The 17,039-nt window shown below is 40.3% G+C and overlaps 1 protein-coding gene across 2 annotated transcripts in view; it reads right to left on the bottom strand.

Moving 5' to 3' along the window:
• HEATR5B (HEAT repeat containing 5B) overlaps window positions 1-17,039 on the bottom strand; it is a 124,371-nt gene that overhangs the window by 33,680 nt on the left and 73,652 nt on the right. For both annotated transcript variants that reach the window (XM_002709922.5, XM_051842984.2), the window contains exons 25-27: window positions 14,748-14,929; window positions 10,718-10,786; window positions 4,365-4,544 (exon numbers count right to left, since the gene is read on the bottom strand). In XM_002709922.5, coding sequence (XP_002709968.2) covers window positions 4,365-4,544; window positions 10,718-10,786; window positions 14,748-14,929 — 431 coding nt within the window. The remainder of the gene's footprint in view (window positions 1-4,364; window positions 4,545-10,717; window positions 10,787-14,747; window positions 14,930-17,039) is intronic.

Genomic DNA, 17,039 nt, shown 5'->3' with positions numbered 1-17,039 from the left:
TGGAAAAGCAGCAGAAGATGATCTAAGTTCCTAGGCCCCTGCACCCACATGAGAGACCTGGAAGAAGCTTCTGACTCCTGGCTTCAGATTGGCCCAGCTCTGGCTGTTGCGGCCATTCTGGGGAATGAACCAGCAGATGGAAGATCTCTCTCTCTCTCTCTCTTTCAAATAAATAAATAAATAAATCTTAAAAAAAAGAAGGGGATATTTCTATCATCAGATAAAAAGTTATCTTTGAAGATAATCATTAAGTAAAAGAAACAGTAATTACTTATCATATATAAGGTGATGAGGTTAAACAAAGGAGTCCGGACTCATATTCTGGTTTTGATCTAAAGATGGGGTAAAACCATTTGTCGGAGGAAAGAGAAAACAGACTTATTTAGATATGCTGAATCTACAGTTCATCCAAATGGAAATTCTTCTTTTTTTTTTTTTAAACATTTATTTACTTATTTGAAAGGAAGGTTACAGAGAGGTAGAGGCAGAGGCAGAGAGAGAGAGAGAGAGGAGAGGAGAGAGAGAGGTCTTCCATCCACTGGTTCACTCCCCAGATGGCCACAACGGCCGGAGCTGTGCCGATCTGAAACCAGGAGCTTCTTCTGGGTCTCCCTCATGGGTACAGGAGAGCAATGACTGGGGCAAACTTCTACTGCTTTCCCAGGTCATAGCAGAGAGCTGGATTGGAAGCAGAGCAGCTAGGACTTGAACTGGTGCCCATATGGGATGCTGGTACTGCAGGCGGCAGCTTTACATGCTAAGCCACAGCATAGTCCCCCTAAATGGATATTCTAACAACTAAAACTGTGGGGACCCATGAGCCGGCCATGGGCCCACATGCCAAGGCTTAGCTTGCTGACCGTTTGCAATAGTTACTGCTGTGTGGATGTTTATGGTTTTTGTTGAGCTGCGATATCAGGACCTTTCCATAACCCCAGGGCTGAGTCAACAACTATGGCCTTGGGGCTTCCCATACTTCTTTTCCCACTGACCACGAGTTGAGAAAACACCAGGTGGAGCAACCATAAGCTTTCTGCTGGCGTCCGAGCCGCCTGCTACGTGACCAGGAGCTTGATTGGATGAAGACACGTGATCACCTTTATGGTTGGACAAGGAGTGCATGGACTGTGCGTGATCAGGCACCCAACTGGAGCGCCGCCGCATGGACTGTAGCATGGACTAAGCTTGCATTACATGCTTCTGCGATGATATACTGTATAAGCCGTTCGTGAAATAGTAACGGGAGCTTCCCCTTTCTTTCGGAGCTCCCCTTGCTCAAGGGTTTCTTTTTCTATCCTGTTTAAATAAAGTCTACTGAAGACCGAGAAGCTGCGAGCAACGTCGTTCCTTTGCGGGCAGGGAAGCGACAAAAACTATGGGATTTAAGTTTGGGACAGAGATACAGGTGCAAATAGATTTTAAATCTTTCAATGTACAAGTAAAAGCTATAAGCTATGGGTGTGGACGAGGCTCTCCATAAAGTATGAGAACTAAAAAAAAAAGAGGGGAGAGACAAGAAAAATACCAACATTTAAAGAGGAGGCCATTTAAACAGAAGCTAGCAAATGACACTGAGAATGAAAAATGAAAAAAGGGGCCTCCGCTGTGGCTCAGTGGGTTAATGCCCTGGCCTTAAGCACCAGCATCCCATATGGGCACCGGTTTGAGTCCCGGCTGCTCCTCTTCCAATCCAGCTCTCTGCTATGGCCTGGGAAAGCAGTAGAAGATGGCCCAAGTCCTTGGACCCCTGCATCCACGTGGGAGACCCAGAAGAAGCTCCTGGCTCCTGACTTTGGATCGGTGCAGCTTGGGCAATTGCGGCCAACTGGGGAGTGAAACATCGGATGGAAGGCCTCTCTCTCTCTGCCTCTCCTCTTTCTGTGTAACTCTTTCAAGTAAATAAATAAATCCTAAAAAAAAAAAAAAAAGAATGAAAAGGAAAGAGGAAAACCGAAAGAGATTAGTATCATAGAAGTCACAAAAAGCAAAGAGTTTCTATAGGACACAATAGCCAATGCTGTAGAGAAGCCAAGTAAGACAGGGATTAGAAAGTGTCCATTGATTTGAATAATTATGTAATTAGTAACTTTAATCAAAGTAATCTCAATGGAGTGGTGAGAGTAACCAACTGTAGGCAACTGAAACATGAATGATTCAATAGTTGAGGTAATGAAGATAATGGAACAACTTCAATAAATACAGATGTGAAGAGAAAGGATGCTGAGACAGGAGAATATGGGCACAGAGAAGACACTGAAGAGCCAGGATGGGGGAAACCAACAGCACTTAACTTTAACCAGTCTCTTCCTCATCCTCCAAGTTTTGGTTTAATTGTCACTTTCCCCAGGAAGCCTACCCTGAGTCTTCTATTTCAAGTGCCTCTGTCCTGGGCTTCATAACACTCCATTTCTCCTATGATACCACTCCTTACATTTTGTTACATCTACTTGTTGACTAGTTCATCTTGCTCAGAAAATAGTACATCTATCTTGTTCACCACTGAGTTCTCAACTGCCAACCTAGCACAGAGCTGATGCTTAATAACATTTTGTTGAGTGGATCACAAAATGGAATGAGAAGACTCATAGTTGAGATTTTTGAAATAACAACATGAATAACAGCAAGTGACATTCACTGTGCATGTAAAATGTGATAGGTACTGTACAAAGTCCTTTACATTGATCTATCTCATTTAATTCACAATAAAATCCAGTCATCCTTACTTTTAGAGAAAAGAGGCTTTTAACAGGCAGTTAAATAATTCATCCAATACCAGATAGGTAAAAGGACAGTTACCGATTCATACAAATTGAAGGATTTAAAGGTAACCATCTGAGGAGCTGGAAAACTTATAGCCTCAATTTTCTAAGTGACAAAGTAGAAGCATCAATAGATCTTGAGTAAATAAAAGTAGGATGTGCTGGGCATTTGAGAATGTTGGGAGAAAGGAAGCTAAGCAGGGAGAAGAATTCCTAAGCAACATTAAAAGCTACGCTTGAGGTGCAGTCACTAAATAGTACATAATTACCCCCCAAATAAGAAAAGGATTCCAAATAAAAACATACACATGGATTTAGTTGTGATCTAAATTTTAAAAGCAATGATCTTCCATTTAGTGACAGACACAATGCCTGACCCTTCTGTGTATGTGTGTATGTATGTACATGTGTATGTAGTCTTAGAAGTAGAAATTATTTCCATCCAGTAATAAGAAAACTGGGGTTCACAGAGATCAGATCACTTGACTAAGCACACAGATGGTGAACTGTAGAAACAGAACTTGTTCTAGGGCCTCTGATTCAACATTTAATGTTTCATATACTTAACTGTGCCAAATTTTCTAGTAAATGAATCAAACACATTATATAAGTGAGCAAAGAGCCAACAGACAAATGATCTAATGATTTATAAAGTATATGATAATCTTTATATTTGGAGAAACGAATAAATGTGTTGGAGAATTAAGGACAATCTTGAGGGTTTTTTTTTTTTTATAAAAGCACTAAATCAGACACAATGTAATTTCCTCAGACATGAAAAGTAGGAGAAAATTCCAGTTAAAAATTTAGATACTTAAAGATTAACAAAGAATTTGTATTAATTTCAAAGTGAAATAACAAAATAGTCGTGTAATATTTTCCATCTAAAATTTAATCAGTAAAAATACTGTATGAATGCAAGAGAAAATGCTATTTTACTTGTCCAAGCCCAAAATGGCAGTAGAATAAAATAAAGGGAACTATAGGGATACTCTACAGCTTAACCTATAATCTAAAAACCAGAGAGAAAACTAATTCCTCTGCTATCTTACTGAGATCTACATTTTTCCATTTTTTTCTTATGTGAAAGAAAAGAACCCCAACACATTCCTCCAGCAACTGCCTATCTGGTGGTCATAGGATGCTGATGCCATGGAAAAAGGGAAGTGAGACTGGGCAGGACTAGTGGAGGAAGGAATGAGTTACGTGAAATATGGGAGGGCAGATGATAAGAATTCTAAAGCAAACGGAGGAGGAATTTAGAAAAGTGAATTTAAAACAATATAGTTACATATTTTTTAAAAGGGGGTTGTGGGAGTCAAAAAAATAAAGCCAATGATTACAAAAACAAAATTCCTGCAGTTTTGATACCAAGTAGGTAAGTCTTCTGAAATTTAATCAGGTAAGAATATTTTTGGGTTTTCCTTGTCTACCTTGCCCACATTAAGTAAGGAAAGCCCTTTCTCACTATGAATTTTCAAAAAAAACTAATTAACAGATATTCAAAAAGCATTCCATGACAAGAGTTGGTTTTTTCAACCAATGGGAGTTGGGAATCCTTTTATTGCAATGGAGAAATGGTTCAAAACAACAGACCATGGTTACCTCTGCCCATGCTTTGAGAACAGCAAGTTTTTCCATGGTTGTGGCACTCTCCCGGTATAGTTGGCTTGAAGATCCTTTTCCAGCCTGAACTTTGTCCAGAGAAGAAACAAGAAGATTGTGTACTCGACGGAGATCATTGAGGTCACTGACCACTCCACTTCCAATCCATGCACTACACACCTAACCAAAAAAATATAAAAACTTTTGTGGACACAAAAAAAGCTTAATACTGTATCTAAGAAAATGGAATAATTATGATTTTTCTTTCTTGGAGGAAAAACACAAAACAAAAGAAAAAACAGAAACTACACAATACTATGTTTTAAAATTATTATTTATAACAAATTAACAGCAAGAATAGATTTTATAGTACTCTTACAAATAAAACAGTAAGTATTTACTTATCAGGTTGCCATTGTCTAATTTAATTAAAATTTTATAGCACTTATTTTCCATCCAAAGTAGTACAATCTTGAATAATTCTTCAATTCAACAAAACAGAAACTACAACACCATGCTTTAAAATTATTTTTTATAATAAATTAAGGCAAGACTGCGTCATGGCTCACTTGGCTAATCCTCCACCTGCGGCACCGGCACCCCAGATTTTAGTCCCGGTTGGGGCGCCAGGTACTAGTCCCGGTTGCTCCTCTTCCAGTCCAGCTCTCTGCTGTGGCCCAGGAGTGCAGTGGAGGATGGCCCAGGTGCTTGGGTCCCTGCACCCTCATGGGAGAGCAGGAGGAAGTACCCGCTCTGGGCTTTGGATCAGTGCAGCGCCGGCTGTAGCGGCCATTAGGGGAGTGAACCAACAGAAGGAAGACTTTTCTCTCTGTCTCTCTCTTACTGTCTATAACTCTCTCTCTGTCTCTCTCTCACTGTCTAACACTGCCTGGCAAAAAAAAAAAAAAAAAAAAACCACAGCAAGAATAGATTTTATAGAATTCTTATAAATCAGAGAGTATTTACTTATCAGGTTGCCATTGTCTAATTTAATTAAAATTTAACAGCAATCATTTTCCACCCGAAGTAGTACAATCTTGAATAATTCTTCAATAAAATTTCTGCTTATTGTAGGCAAAAGGTTATCCTGGCTGCTATGGAAGATTTTTAAAAAATATGTAAAAGGGGAAAACTTATTCTCTACTCTGAAGTAAGAAAACACAGATTGAGTGAACATATGGGACATTTTATGACTGTGATATTTCACTTAAAAACAGAGAAGGAAGAGATTAATTCTAGCAGGAGAAATGGGGGTGTTTAGGTATCAAGAAGGCGTGTGTGTATAGACATAGAGGAGCTACATGAGGAAGAGATGTAATTAGGAACGTTAATTGGGATCAGATTATGGTAATAGGTAAATTCCATGTGAACTGAATTCAGATTTCATTCTATAGGTAGTCATGAGTTCCTACGGCTTCTGAGCTGGGAGATGATATTATTAGAACTGCACTTCAGGAAGACTGTGCCAGTGCTTATGCAGAGGAAGTAGTGTGTATAGGTAGTAAGCAGTACATTCACTAAGTCCTATTACAATACTTGGAATGTATAGCAGTGATTTGAATCAAACGAAATGTAATGAAAAAGAAGAGGAATGATCTGGAGGTAGAAGTTAAAAAGATTTGGAAATCAATTAGACACTTTTAGGGGGCTGAGCCAGAGAGATGCAAAACAAGTAAGGAAGGGCCAGCATTGTGGCATAAAGGGTAAAGCTGCCACCTGCTATGCTGGCACCCACTATGGGGGCCAGTTCGAATCCTAGCTGCTCCACTTCTGATCCAGCTCCCTGCTATCATCTGGGAAGGCAGTGGAAGATGGCCCAAGTCCTTGGGACTCTGCACCCATGTGGGAGACCAGAAGAAGCTCCTGACTCCTGGCTTCAGATCCGCCCAGCTCTAGCCATTGTGGCTGTATGGAGAGTGAATCAGCAGATGGAAGATCTCTCTCTTTCTCCCTCTCTATAAAACTCTGCCTTTCAAATAAACAAACAAATCTTAAAAAAAAAAAAAAAAGAAAACAAGTGAGGAACCAAAGATTGCCCAATCTGTATTGTCAAAGTATCTGAACTTGGATGAATGAAAGTGCTGCCACTGCTAAAGTGAGATAATATAGAAAAATAGGGAAGCTTAGTAGAGAAGTTAGTATGATTTTGATTCCAAACATTTTTACATGCTGAAGTCCAAGTGCCACTTAAGGGACTTGTGGAAAGATATTCAGCAGCCCTCAGTAAACTTGAGTCTGGATTTCAGGAACAAAGTCAAGGGTGTCCAAATAAACCTGGAAATTTCTGCACAAAGGTGATACTAAAGTCACATTACTAAGTAAACTTTGTTCCAGGACAATTTTCCCCCAAACAGCCTTAAAGCCATACCACAGGGAAAATATTTATACTTAAGGGGCCAGTGAAACAAGTATAAAAAAAGAAAGCAATTGAAAGGAACACCCCCAAAAAACAAGAGAGCAAGCAAGTATAGTGGTAATGGAGCCAAGGGAAGAATTTCAGGAAGGAAGGAGGGTCTGATACAGTCACTTTTCTCAACAACAGTTACAAGTTTCCACACTCTTATCTGAAATCCCTGGGCTTAGATATGTGTCACAACTCACAAACTTTGGCTAACAGATAATAAGGTACCTGAATCTCATTAAAGAATATACCTGGCAATATGTGTGACAGCACCTCATAATTACTACAGGTATTTCTGGAGTGGAACAGATTATGAATCATGCTAAGAGACATTAATCAATATGGATAGCCTCCCTCAGCTTCATGTCAGAGCCAAATGAACACAAGTCAGTTCAGGTTCTGCTACCAAATAAATCATGAAGACAGTTTTTTAGTTTTAAGAGCATTTGGCTTTTGAATCACGGAGACAGAACATGTGTTCACGTATTTAATACTTTTTAAAAGTGGAGAACAAACATTTATGTAAATGATTTTATTCTCCCAAAATCTATTCTCAAAGAAGTCAAAACTAAATTTTAAAAAATTAATAAGGGAATTTTAAAAAGTATTGTTATCAATTAAGGATGTATTGAGATCAAAATAAAAATGGTTGTGGCCAGCACTGTGGCTTAGCAGGTAAAGCTGCTGCCTGCGATGCAGCATCCCATATGGGTACGGGTTTGAATCCCGGCTGTCCCACCTCTGATCCAGCCCTCTGCCATGGCCTGGGAAAGCAGCAGAAGATGGTTTCAGTCCTTGGGCCGCTGCACCTGCATGGGAGGCCCATGCAGAGGAAGCTCCTGGCTGCTGCCTTTGGATCAGTGCAGCTCTGGCCATTAAGGTCAGTTGGGGAGTGAACCAGTGGATGGAAGACTCTCTCTCTCTCTCTCTCTCTCTGCCTCTCCTTCTCTCTCTGGGTAACTCTGACTTTCAAATAAATAAATCTTTAAAAAAATAAAATAAACATAACTGTGATTTCTGATGTTTGTATGTCAGTTTCCCAAACCAAATAACCTACTTTAATCCCAAGCTTTGTTATGTGGTCCAGAGATCTATCTCTCATAAATAAATAATATTTCCTCTTCTCTCTCAGTAGAAAGAGTTAATTTTCTCTGAAGGCCACTGTTAATTAAGGCAGAAGGCTTCATAGAAACATCTTAATAATGGAAAGAGGAGCCGGTACCGCGGCTCACTAGGCTAATCCTCTGCCTTGCGGCGCCGGCACACCGGGTTCTAGTCCCGGTTGGGGCGCCGGATTCTGTCCCAGTTGCCCCTCTTCCAGGCCAGCTCTCTGCTGTGGCCAGGGAGTGCAGTGGAGGATGGCCCAAGTGCTTGGGCCTTGCACCCCATGGGAGACCAGGAGAAGCACCTGGCTCCTGCCATCGGATCAGCGCGGTGTGCCGGCCATGGCGGCCATTGGAGGGTGAACCAACGGCAAAGGAAGACCTTTCTCTCTGTCTCTCTCTCTCACTGTCCACTCTGCCTGTCAAAATAAATAAATATCTGTTCTACTTAATATGACTGGTTTAGATCTGTAATTGATGCACAGTTATTCTTAAGTGTTGAAAATTAACTGAAATGTGATCCCTGTTGAACATGGTGGTGGGAATGGGAGAGGGAAGAGATGTATAATTTGGGACATGCTCAGGCTGACTTGCCCCAAGTGGTGGAGTTGGAAGCATACCAGGGGATTCCAATTCAATCCCACCGAGGTGGCATGTACCAATGCCATCTCACTGTTCCAGGTGATCAGTTTCAGTTCACAGTTGGTCATGGTGAAGGGACTGGGAGTCAAAGGGAGCACATAGACAAGTCTAGTACCTGCTAACGCTAACTGATGGAGTAAATAAAGGAGAGAGTGATCCAACATGGGAAGTGAGATACTCAGCAGACTCATAGAATGGCAGATGTCCTAAATAGCACTCTGGCCTCAGAATCAGCCCTAAAGGCATTCGGAGCTGGCTGAAAAGCTCATGAGAGTATTTCAGGCATGGAAAGCCAAGACACTCTGGCAAAAGATCTCTGCGAGTGAGATCCCAGTGGAAAGAACAGGTCATCAAAGGAGGTACCTTTCTCTGAAGGGAGGAGAGAACCTCCACTTTGACTATGACCTTGTCTAAACAAGATAAGAGTCGGAGAACTCAGAGGGCTTCCATAGCCTTGGAAACTCATGACTGGAGCATAGGGAGATTACTGATGCCATAGACAGGAGTGTCAATTGGTAAAGTCAACAACAGGAGTCACTGTGCACTTACTCCTCATGTAGGATCTCTATCCTTAATGTGCTGTACATTGAGATTTAATGCTATAACGAGTACTCAAACAATATATTTCACTTTGTGTTTCTATGGGGGTGCAAACTGTTGAAATCCTTACTTAATGCATACTAAACTGATCCTCTGTAAAAAAAAAAAAAAAAAAAGAAGAAATTATCAATTCCCAACTTGACTCTCACTGGGATTAAACATGACAATAGGTCTGATCTGATTTCATCATCATTTAAAAAAAAATCATCTATTATTTTTCACTTTATGTTTCTGTGTGGGAGCAAACTGTTGAAATCCATACTTAATGTATACTAAGCTGATCTTCTGTATATTAAGATAATCGAAAATGAATCTTGATGTGAATGGAAGGGGAGAGGGAGTGGGAAAGGGGAGGGTTGTGGGTGGGAGGGACGGTATTGGGGGGAAGCCATTGTAATCCATAAGTCGTACTTTGGAAATTTATATGCATTAAATAAAAGTTAAAAAAAAAAATTAAAAAAAAAATAATAACGGAAAGAGGAAGCAAAACTATACATCCACAAAGAAAGCAGAATTTCAAACCTATCACTGAAGACAGCAGAATTTTCTCCGCAAAATGATGGGCCACAGCCTTGTACTGCAGAAAGTGGGAAACAGCTGCTTCTCCTCTATTATTAGGTAAGCAGATAAAGAATCTGATTTTTGGGGCCAGTGCTGTGGCACAGCGGATTAAAGCTCTAGCCTGAAGAGCTGGCATCCCATATGGAAGCTGGTTCTAGTCCAGGCTGCTCCTCTTCTGACCCAGCTCTCGGCTATGGCCTGGGGAAGCAGCAGAAGATGGCCCAAGTCCTTGGTCCCCTGCAACCACATGGGAGACCTAGAAGAGGCTCCTGGCTCCTGACTTCAGATCAGCTCAGCTCTGGCCATTGCGGCCATCTGGGGAGTGAACCAGCGGATAGAAGATCTCTCTGTCTGTCTCTACCTCTCTCTGTAACTCTTTCAAATAAATAAAATAAAACTTTAAAAAAAAAAAAGAATCTGATTTTTGGAGAGGGCAGAGCTTAATGCATGAATCCGTTTTCAGGATGAGGTACACAAAAAAGAGGAATTTAAATGAAAAGTATAGGAACACATGTGTTTGTGGCGGTTTTGTGACTCACTAAAGATACAATAATGTAAGAATAGCCTCTGGGGGCCAGCACCATGGCATAGTGGGTAAAGCCGCCACATGCAGTGCCGGCATCCCATATGGGTGCTGGTTCAAGTCCCAGATGCTCCACTTCCAATCCAGCTCTCTGCCATAGTCTGGGAAAACAGTAGAAGATGGCTCAAGTCCTTGGGCCCCTGCTCCTGCATGGGAGACCTGGAAGGAGTTCCTGGCTCCTGGCTTCGGATGGGCACAGCTCTGGCCATTGCAGCCATTTGGGGAGTTAACCAGTGGATGGAAGACTTCTCTGTCTGCACCTCTGCTTCTCTGTAAATCCACCTTTCAAATAAATGAATAGATCTTTAAAAAATATCTCCCATAAAATAAATTAGGAAACTCACCCTGTTGTATTTCCAAGATAAAATTAAATATTGCTTTCTGTTTTTTCCTGGTACAGAAATTCAAAGATATCTACAAATTTATAGAAGATAATTATAGTGAGCCCTGTTTGTCCTCTTACCTGGCAAGCTTTTGCTATTATATCAGATGGTGTATCTTGTGAAAAGGCTGGTCTCAGGGCAGCTCCCACCTAGAAAAATGAATAAAGCATTTTATTTTTAGAGATAAGTAGTAAAAAAAAAAAAAAAAAGAAGAAGCTTCTTGTAACTTTAGAGATGAAAAAGCACCAAACACATCTTCATTCCTTTCCTTTTTATCTCCCTTATCTCTCTACAGTTAGAATAAACTAAACCCAAACAACCTTTCCTTTGCTTTCTGGCAGGTTATCATTATCAAATCTATATGAGTGCTATATCAAATAGACAAATTTTTTTTTTTTTTGACAGGCAGAGTGGACAGTGAGAGAGAGAGAGACAGAGAGAAAGGTCTTCCTTTACCGTTGGTTCACCCTCCAATGGCCGCCACAGCTGGCGCGCTATGGCCGGCACACCGCGCTGATCCGAAGCCAGGAGCCAGGTACTTATCCTGGTCTCCCATGCGGGTGCAGGGCCCAAGCACTTGGGCCATCCTCCACTGCACTCCTGGGCCATAGCAGAGAGCTGGCCTGGAAGAGGGGCAACCGGGACAGAATCCGGCGCCCCGACCGGGACTAGAACCCGGTGTGCCGGCGCTGCAAGGTGGAGGATTAGCCTAGTGAGCCGCGGCGCCAGCCTCAAATAGACAATCTTGTCAATTATTCCTTTGTTTTTTAAATTAATAATAAGCAGGATTCTGTGACAAAGTCACACATTATCAGAGAAAAGAAAAAACTGCTATTCTGTATTTTTTTGTTTGCATTTTTCTAAACATATTTCTAACTATACTTTTGTCATGGGTAAATCTCATATAACTGGATCAATTTCTTTAAAAAACTGAATAGTACTAAAAATTCACATTGTCACTTAAAGACCTTCAAGATGATTTGGACTCAACAAGAGATGCTTTAAAACAGTACTCAATATTTATATTTAGGCCAGCCTATGATGTTGCAGGTAAAGGTGCTGCCTGCAGTCCTTGGTATCCCATATGGGCACCAGTTCAAGTCCCAGTTGCTCTACTTCTGATCCAGCTCCCTACTGTGGCCTGGGAAAGCAGAAGTTGGCCCAAGTCCTTGGGCCCCTGCACCCACGTGGGAGACCCAGAGGAAGCTCCTGACTCCTGGCTTCGGATTGGCTCAGCTCTGGCCATTGTGGTGAACTGGGGAGATGGGGAGTGAATAAGCAGAAGGAAGACCTCTCTCTCTCTCTCTCTGTAACTCTGATGTTCAAAGAAATAAAAAATAAAAAATAATAAATAAATAAGACTACTCAAAATTATTAATATAGGGTTTGATGATGTATCAATAAGGAGGCAAAGGAATATGAGCTTTGATTTTAAATAAAGCAATCAGTCACAGAATCTCAGATTAGTAGATTTAATATGTATGAGCTGAATAAAAGGCATAACAACAGTAGCTGGCAAATGGATCTCTGTGATAAAGATACACAATAACTAACTGTAATATGTAAACTGGTATAGAATCCTGTCTTGGAGGAAAAAAAATACCATAGAAGAAGCTATAGGGTCAACTGACACAAGTGGAATATGATAAATTATATAAAATAGTAATCTCAATGTTGAATTTCCTAAAGTCAGGAAATGTTCTGTGACCACATAAGACAAGGTTTGTAGAATGAAATGTTCAAGGATAAAAGTATACGCTTTAAATAATTTACTTTTAAATGGCTTAGGAAAAATGTTTATGTGTGCTGAGAGGGGGGGAGGGAAGAGGGAAAGAGATAGGGTTGGGAGGGAGAATATCATAGTTAAAGCAAATGAGGCAAAATTAGTAACTGTCAAATATCAATAAAGGGGGGGCTGGCACTGTGGCATAGCAGATAAAGCCGCCACCTGCAGTACTGGCATCCCAAATGTGTGCCTGTTCATGTCCCAGCTGCTCTTCTTCCAATCCAGTTCTCTGTTATGGCCTGGGAAAGCAGTAGAAGTCCATCTCCCACATGCGTGGGAGACCTGGAAGAAGCTCCTGGCTCCTGGCTTTGGATCAGCTCAGCTCTGGCCATTGCGGCCATCTGGGAGGTGAACCAGTGGATGGAAGACCTCTCTCACTCTATCTTTCAAATAAAATAAATAAATAAATCCTTTAAAAATATTAATAAATAGAAAGACTTTTTGTGCTATTCTTTCTACTTTTCTGTAAATCTGAAGTTATTTCTAAATAAAAGTTTTTTAAAAGATCCTTATTCTGGAGCTGGTGCTGTGGTGCAGTGGGTTACTCCTCCACCTGTGGCACCAGCATCCCAGATGGGCGCCTGTTCAAGACCTAGCTGCTCCTTTTCCAATCCAGCTCTCTGCTGTGGCCTGGGAAAGCAGTAGAAGCTTGCCCAAGTCCTTGGGCCCCTGCACCCACATGGGAGACCTGGAAGAAGCACCTGGCTCCTGGCTTCGGATCGGCTCAGCTCTGGCCATTGCAGCCATTTGGGGAATGAACCAATGGGTGTAAGATCTTTATCTCTGTCTCTCCCTCTCACTGTCTGTAACTCTACCTCTCAAATAAATAAATAAAATCTTAAAAAAAAAGATTCTTATTCTAATAGACTTGGTATGTGGGAGTAAATAACTACTTCCAGGTTTTTTAGAGCCAGTTGGACTAGAAGCTGTAACTTCCTCATCTGTACTTATGAAGAAAAAAGAATTATACATTTTTCATGTTTTAAATTTTGTGTACATTTAAGAACAATTTTTAGATGATGTATGGTGACCTGGAGTCAAGATTTTGGCATAATCACAATAAAAACCATTTATTTTTTCCTTGCTAATATAATTTTTTACCCAAACATAGCCCCTGTTGCTAGGATTAGTTTATTGTGTTTCATTTGAAGGACATAATTAAGGGTATAAATCTGAAGAAAAACAAGTATGTCTGTTTGGAATGCAATAAAAATTCTATTAAAAGTTTCTAATTCCTTCAGTATTAGTTTTAACAGCTATTTTTAAAAATATTTATCTGTTTATTTGAAAGGCAGAGAGAGAGAGAGAGAGATCTTTCACCTGCTGGTTCATTGCCCAAGTGTCTACAACAGTATGAACTGGGACAGGCAGAAGCCAAGAGGCTGGATCTCTGTACAGGTCCTCCCATGTGGGTACAGGAGCCCAAGTACTTGAGCCATCTTCTACTGCTTTTCCAGGCACATTAACAGAAAGCTGGATCAGAAGTGGAGCAGCCAGTATTTGAACCTAGCACTCATATGGGCTGCCGGCATCACAAGCCATGGCTTAATCAACTACGGCAAAATGTTGGCCCAAAACTGCTGTCATTAAGAGTTAATTTATCCTGGGGCCAGTGTTGTGGCTTAGCTGGTAAAGTCGTCACCTGCAGCAGCTCCATTTTTGATCCAGCTCACTGCTATGGCCTGGGAAAGTAGTGGAAGATGGCCCAAGTGCTTGGGCCCTGTACCCACATGGGTGATCTGGAAGAAGCTCCTAGCTCCTGGCTTTGGCCTGGCCCAGTCCTGACCAATGTGGCCAATTGGGGAGTGAACCAGTGGATGGAAGATCTCTCTCTCTGCCTCTGCCTCTCCTTTTCTTTAACTCTTTCAAATAAACAAACAAACAAATAAATATTTTTAAAAAGGGTTAATTTATCCTTCAGTATAGAAAGAGCAATTGCTTTTTTTTTATTTCTAAAAATGCTTATCAAGGCTTGACATATAAATAATGGCAGCAAATCCACAACATCCTTTGAAAAATGTTCCTTTTATCTTGTACATGGCATGGCTAAATATTCAATGCAAGACTGGGAAGTCAGGAGTTTCTATTCTAGTTTTATCACTAATATGCTATCACAACTTGAAAAGAGTGACAACAGTTTAACATATTTTTTCTTTCATTGTGGGTTGACTGAAACCATGTTAGAGACAATGGAAGCAAAAGTATGCATTCTACATGCAAAAACTAACTGCACTCCCAATACATTTCTCCAGGGAGTCTTCACTCCTTCACAGGTTACTCAAAAGATTGATGTAAGTTTCTAAATAAATAGAAAAAAATCTCACATTAGCTTGATACTGCTCCAGAATCACATGACCTGGAAATTCTGGCTCAGGGACAGATGCAAATTTCTTGATAATGTCTTCAAGCGCCTGGAGCCCAGCCATTCGCAGTTGGTTACTATGATCAGTTGCAGCCATAAATGCCATGCGAATCAGGTCAGAGAGATGAAGTACCAAAAGGTCATCTAAAAATAAAAATAGAGTGTATAAAGGAAAACTTCTCCAAAAATAAATAACATAAATATATGAAATCATTTCTGAAAAAGCACTTATGATGTTTTAAAATAACAATATTTTAAAAATAATAATATTCTTTCAAGAGAATTTTTATATCACTCTTTAAAAAACAGAAATACACAGTAATATTGATGATTCAAGGATGCAAAAAGACCCCTGAAACAGAACTTTCCCCAAACAAGTATGTACTTCTTTTAAAACTTTTAAAAACATTGGCAGACTTTTTCTGCAAAGGACCAGACAGTAAACATTTTTGGCTTTGTAAGCTATGTGGTCTCTAGTGCAACTACTAAATTCTGCTGTTACACTACAAAATCAACCACATACAATATGTATACAATATGTGTGTGTTGTGCTCAAATAAAACCTTATTTACAAAAACAGGCTGTGGGTTGGATTTGGACTGCAGGCTGCAGTCTGCCAATCCCTAACTTTAAAAAACTCAGATTTGTAGTCAGGAAACTTAAATCCATAAAATAAGATGAAAAAGATTTTAATAAGAACAAAATGTGGGAAAGCCATGTGGGTTGCTCTAGATCTTTTCTAACAAAATGTGAAAGCAAACCTTGAAAGAATTCAAAGAATACCAAGTAATTCACCTAAATCCCAGAACAAAATCCAACACTATTTAAGGGAACATAGCAAAATCCAGCATTAACACCACAAAAGTAGCAGTATCTGTCATTTAATAAAAAGTTATAAAGGATGCAAAGTAGGGGAATATGTTGAAAGAGAGAGTGAGAGAGAGAAGGAAAATCAATAAATAGAAAAAGGTCCAGAAATGAAAGCATATTAGCAGATAAGGACTTTAAAAAGCTACTATAAATATGTTTTCTATACTTAACAAGGGAAAGAAATGCAAGAGCATGATCAAGACAGAAATGAAATGAAGGGAGGGAAAAACACAAAAGGGGTGTTTAGAGAGATAAAATGTCTGAAATGAAAAACATACTATATTAAATAGATTAGACACTAAACAGTAGTGAACTTAAAAAGACACCAACAGAAATTATCAAAAGAATTTATCAACTTCAAGTACTCTAAAGTTCTTCAGGAAGCTGCAGGATTCTCAAAGTCTTTTGATACAGTAGCAATTCTGTGGCTCCATCTGATCTCCAATCAGCTTCAACTTAAATAGGTTTCTATTGTTGTCACTGTTGTCCTCAAGGTTATAATATGAGTATCTTCACATTTGCTCATGTTCCTACCTAAAATACCACTTTCAAATCTTCAGCCTGAGAGGGGAAAGCGTTTGGCTAGAGCTTTCTCATCTAAGGGAGGCAAAACCACACATATGGGGGCCAGCATTGTGGTGTAGTGGATAAAGCCACTGCCTGCAGTGCTGGCATCCCATATGGACGCCAGTTCAAGCCCCAGCTGCTCTACTTCCAATCCAGCTCTCTGCTGTGGCCTGGGAAAGCAGTAGAAGATGGCCCAAGTCCTTGGGCCCCTCCACCCGTGTGGGAGACCTGGAAGAAGCTCCTGGCTCCTGGCTTTGGATAAGCACAGCTCCAGCCACTGAGGCCAATTGGGGAGTGAACCAGTGGATGGAAGATCCCACCCCCTCCCCTGCCTCTCCTCTCTCTGTGTAACTCTTTCAAATAAATAAATAAATCTTTTTTAAAAAAATACAACCCATAAGAAAAATCAAGGTACAATATAGACCAGGATTTGGGGAGAAATTTCCAAGGCTTAGAAGTTGGGTTAAAATGAGTCTAGTCATATTATACCAACCTAAAAATAAATTAAAAGACCTATTACTCCTCTTGGATTTTCAGTTACCTAATTCACAAAGTCTAAGACTACATCAACCTACCAAGCCCAAACCTAAGCAACTGTCCTTGGAATGCTGCTTTCCCCAACAATCTGAATTCCTTCTCTTCATATCTCTACTTTCAACAGTCTTCCTCTTAAAATCCAAGGAGATGAACTTCCAGAGTTGAGAGTGAGAAGAGAGACTGCATAGAAACTCCCAAAAGGAGGTTGAAGGAACTAGTACAAAAATTATTTATTCTGGAAGTAGTCATTCCCTATGACTAAAGCACATTAGCTAGGGAG

This window comes from Oryctolagus cuniculus, chromosome 2 (assembly GCF_964237555.1).
Source record: "Oryctolagus cuniculus chromosome 2, mOryCun1.1, whole genome shotgun sequence".
In the NCBI taxonomy this organism is placed as follows: domain Eukaryota; kingdom Metazoa; phylum Chordata; class Mammalia; order Lagomorpha; family Leporidae; genus Oryctolagus; species Oryctolagus cuniculus.
The sequence above is the reverse complement of the archived record's forward strand: the minus strand, read 5'-3'. Positions and strand labels throughout refer to the sequence as shown.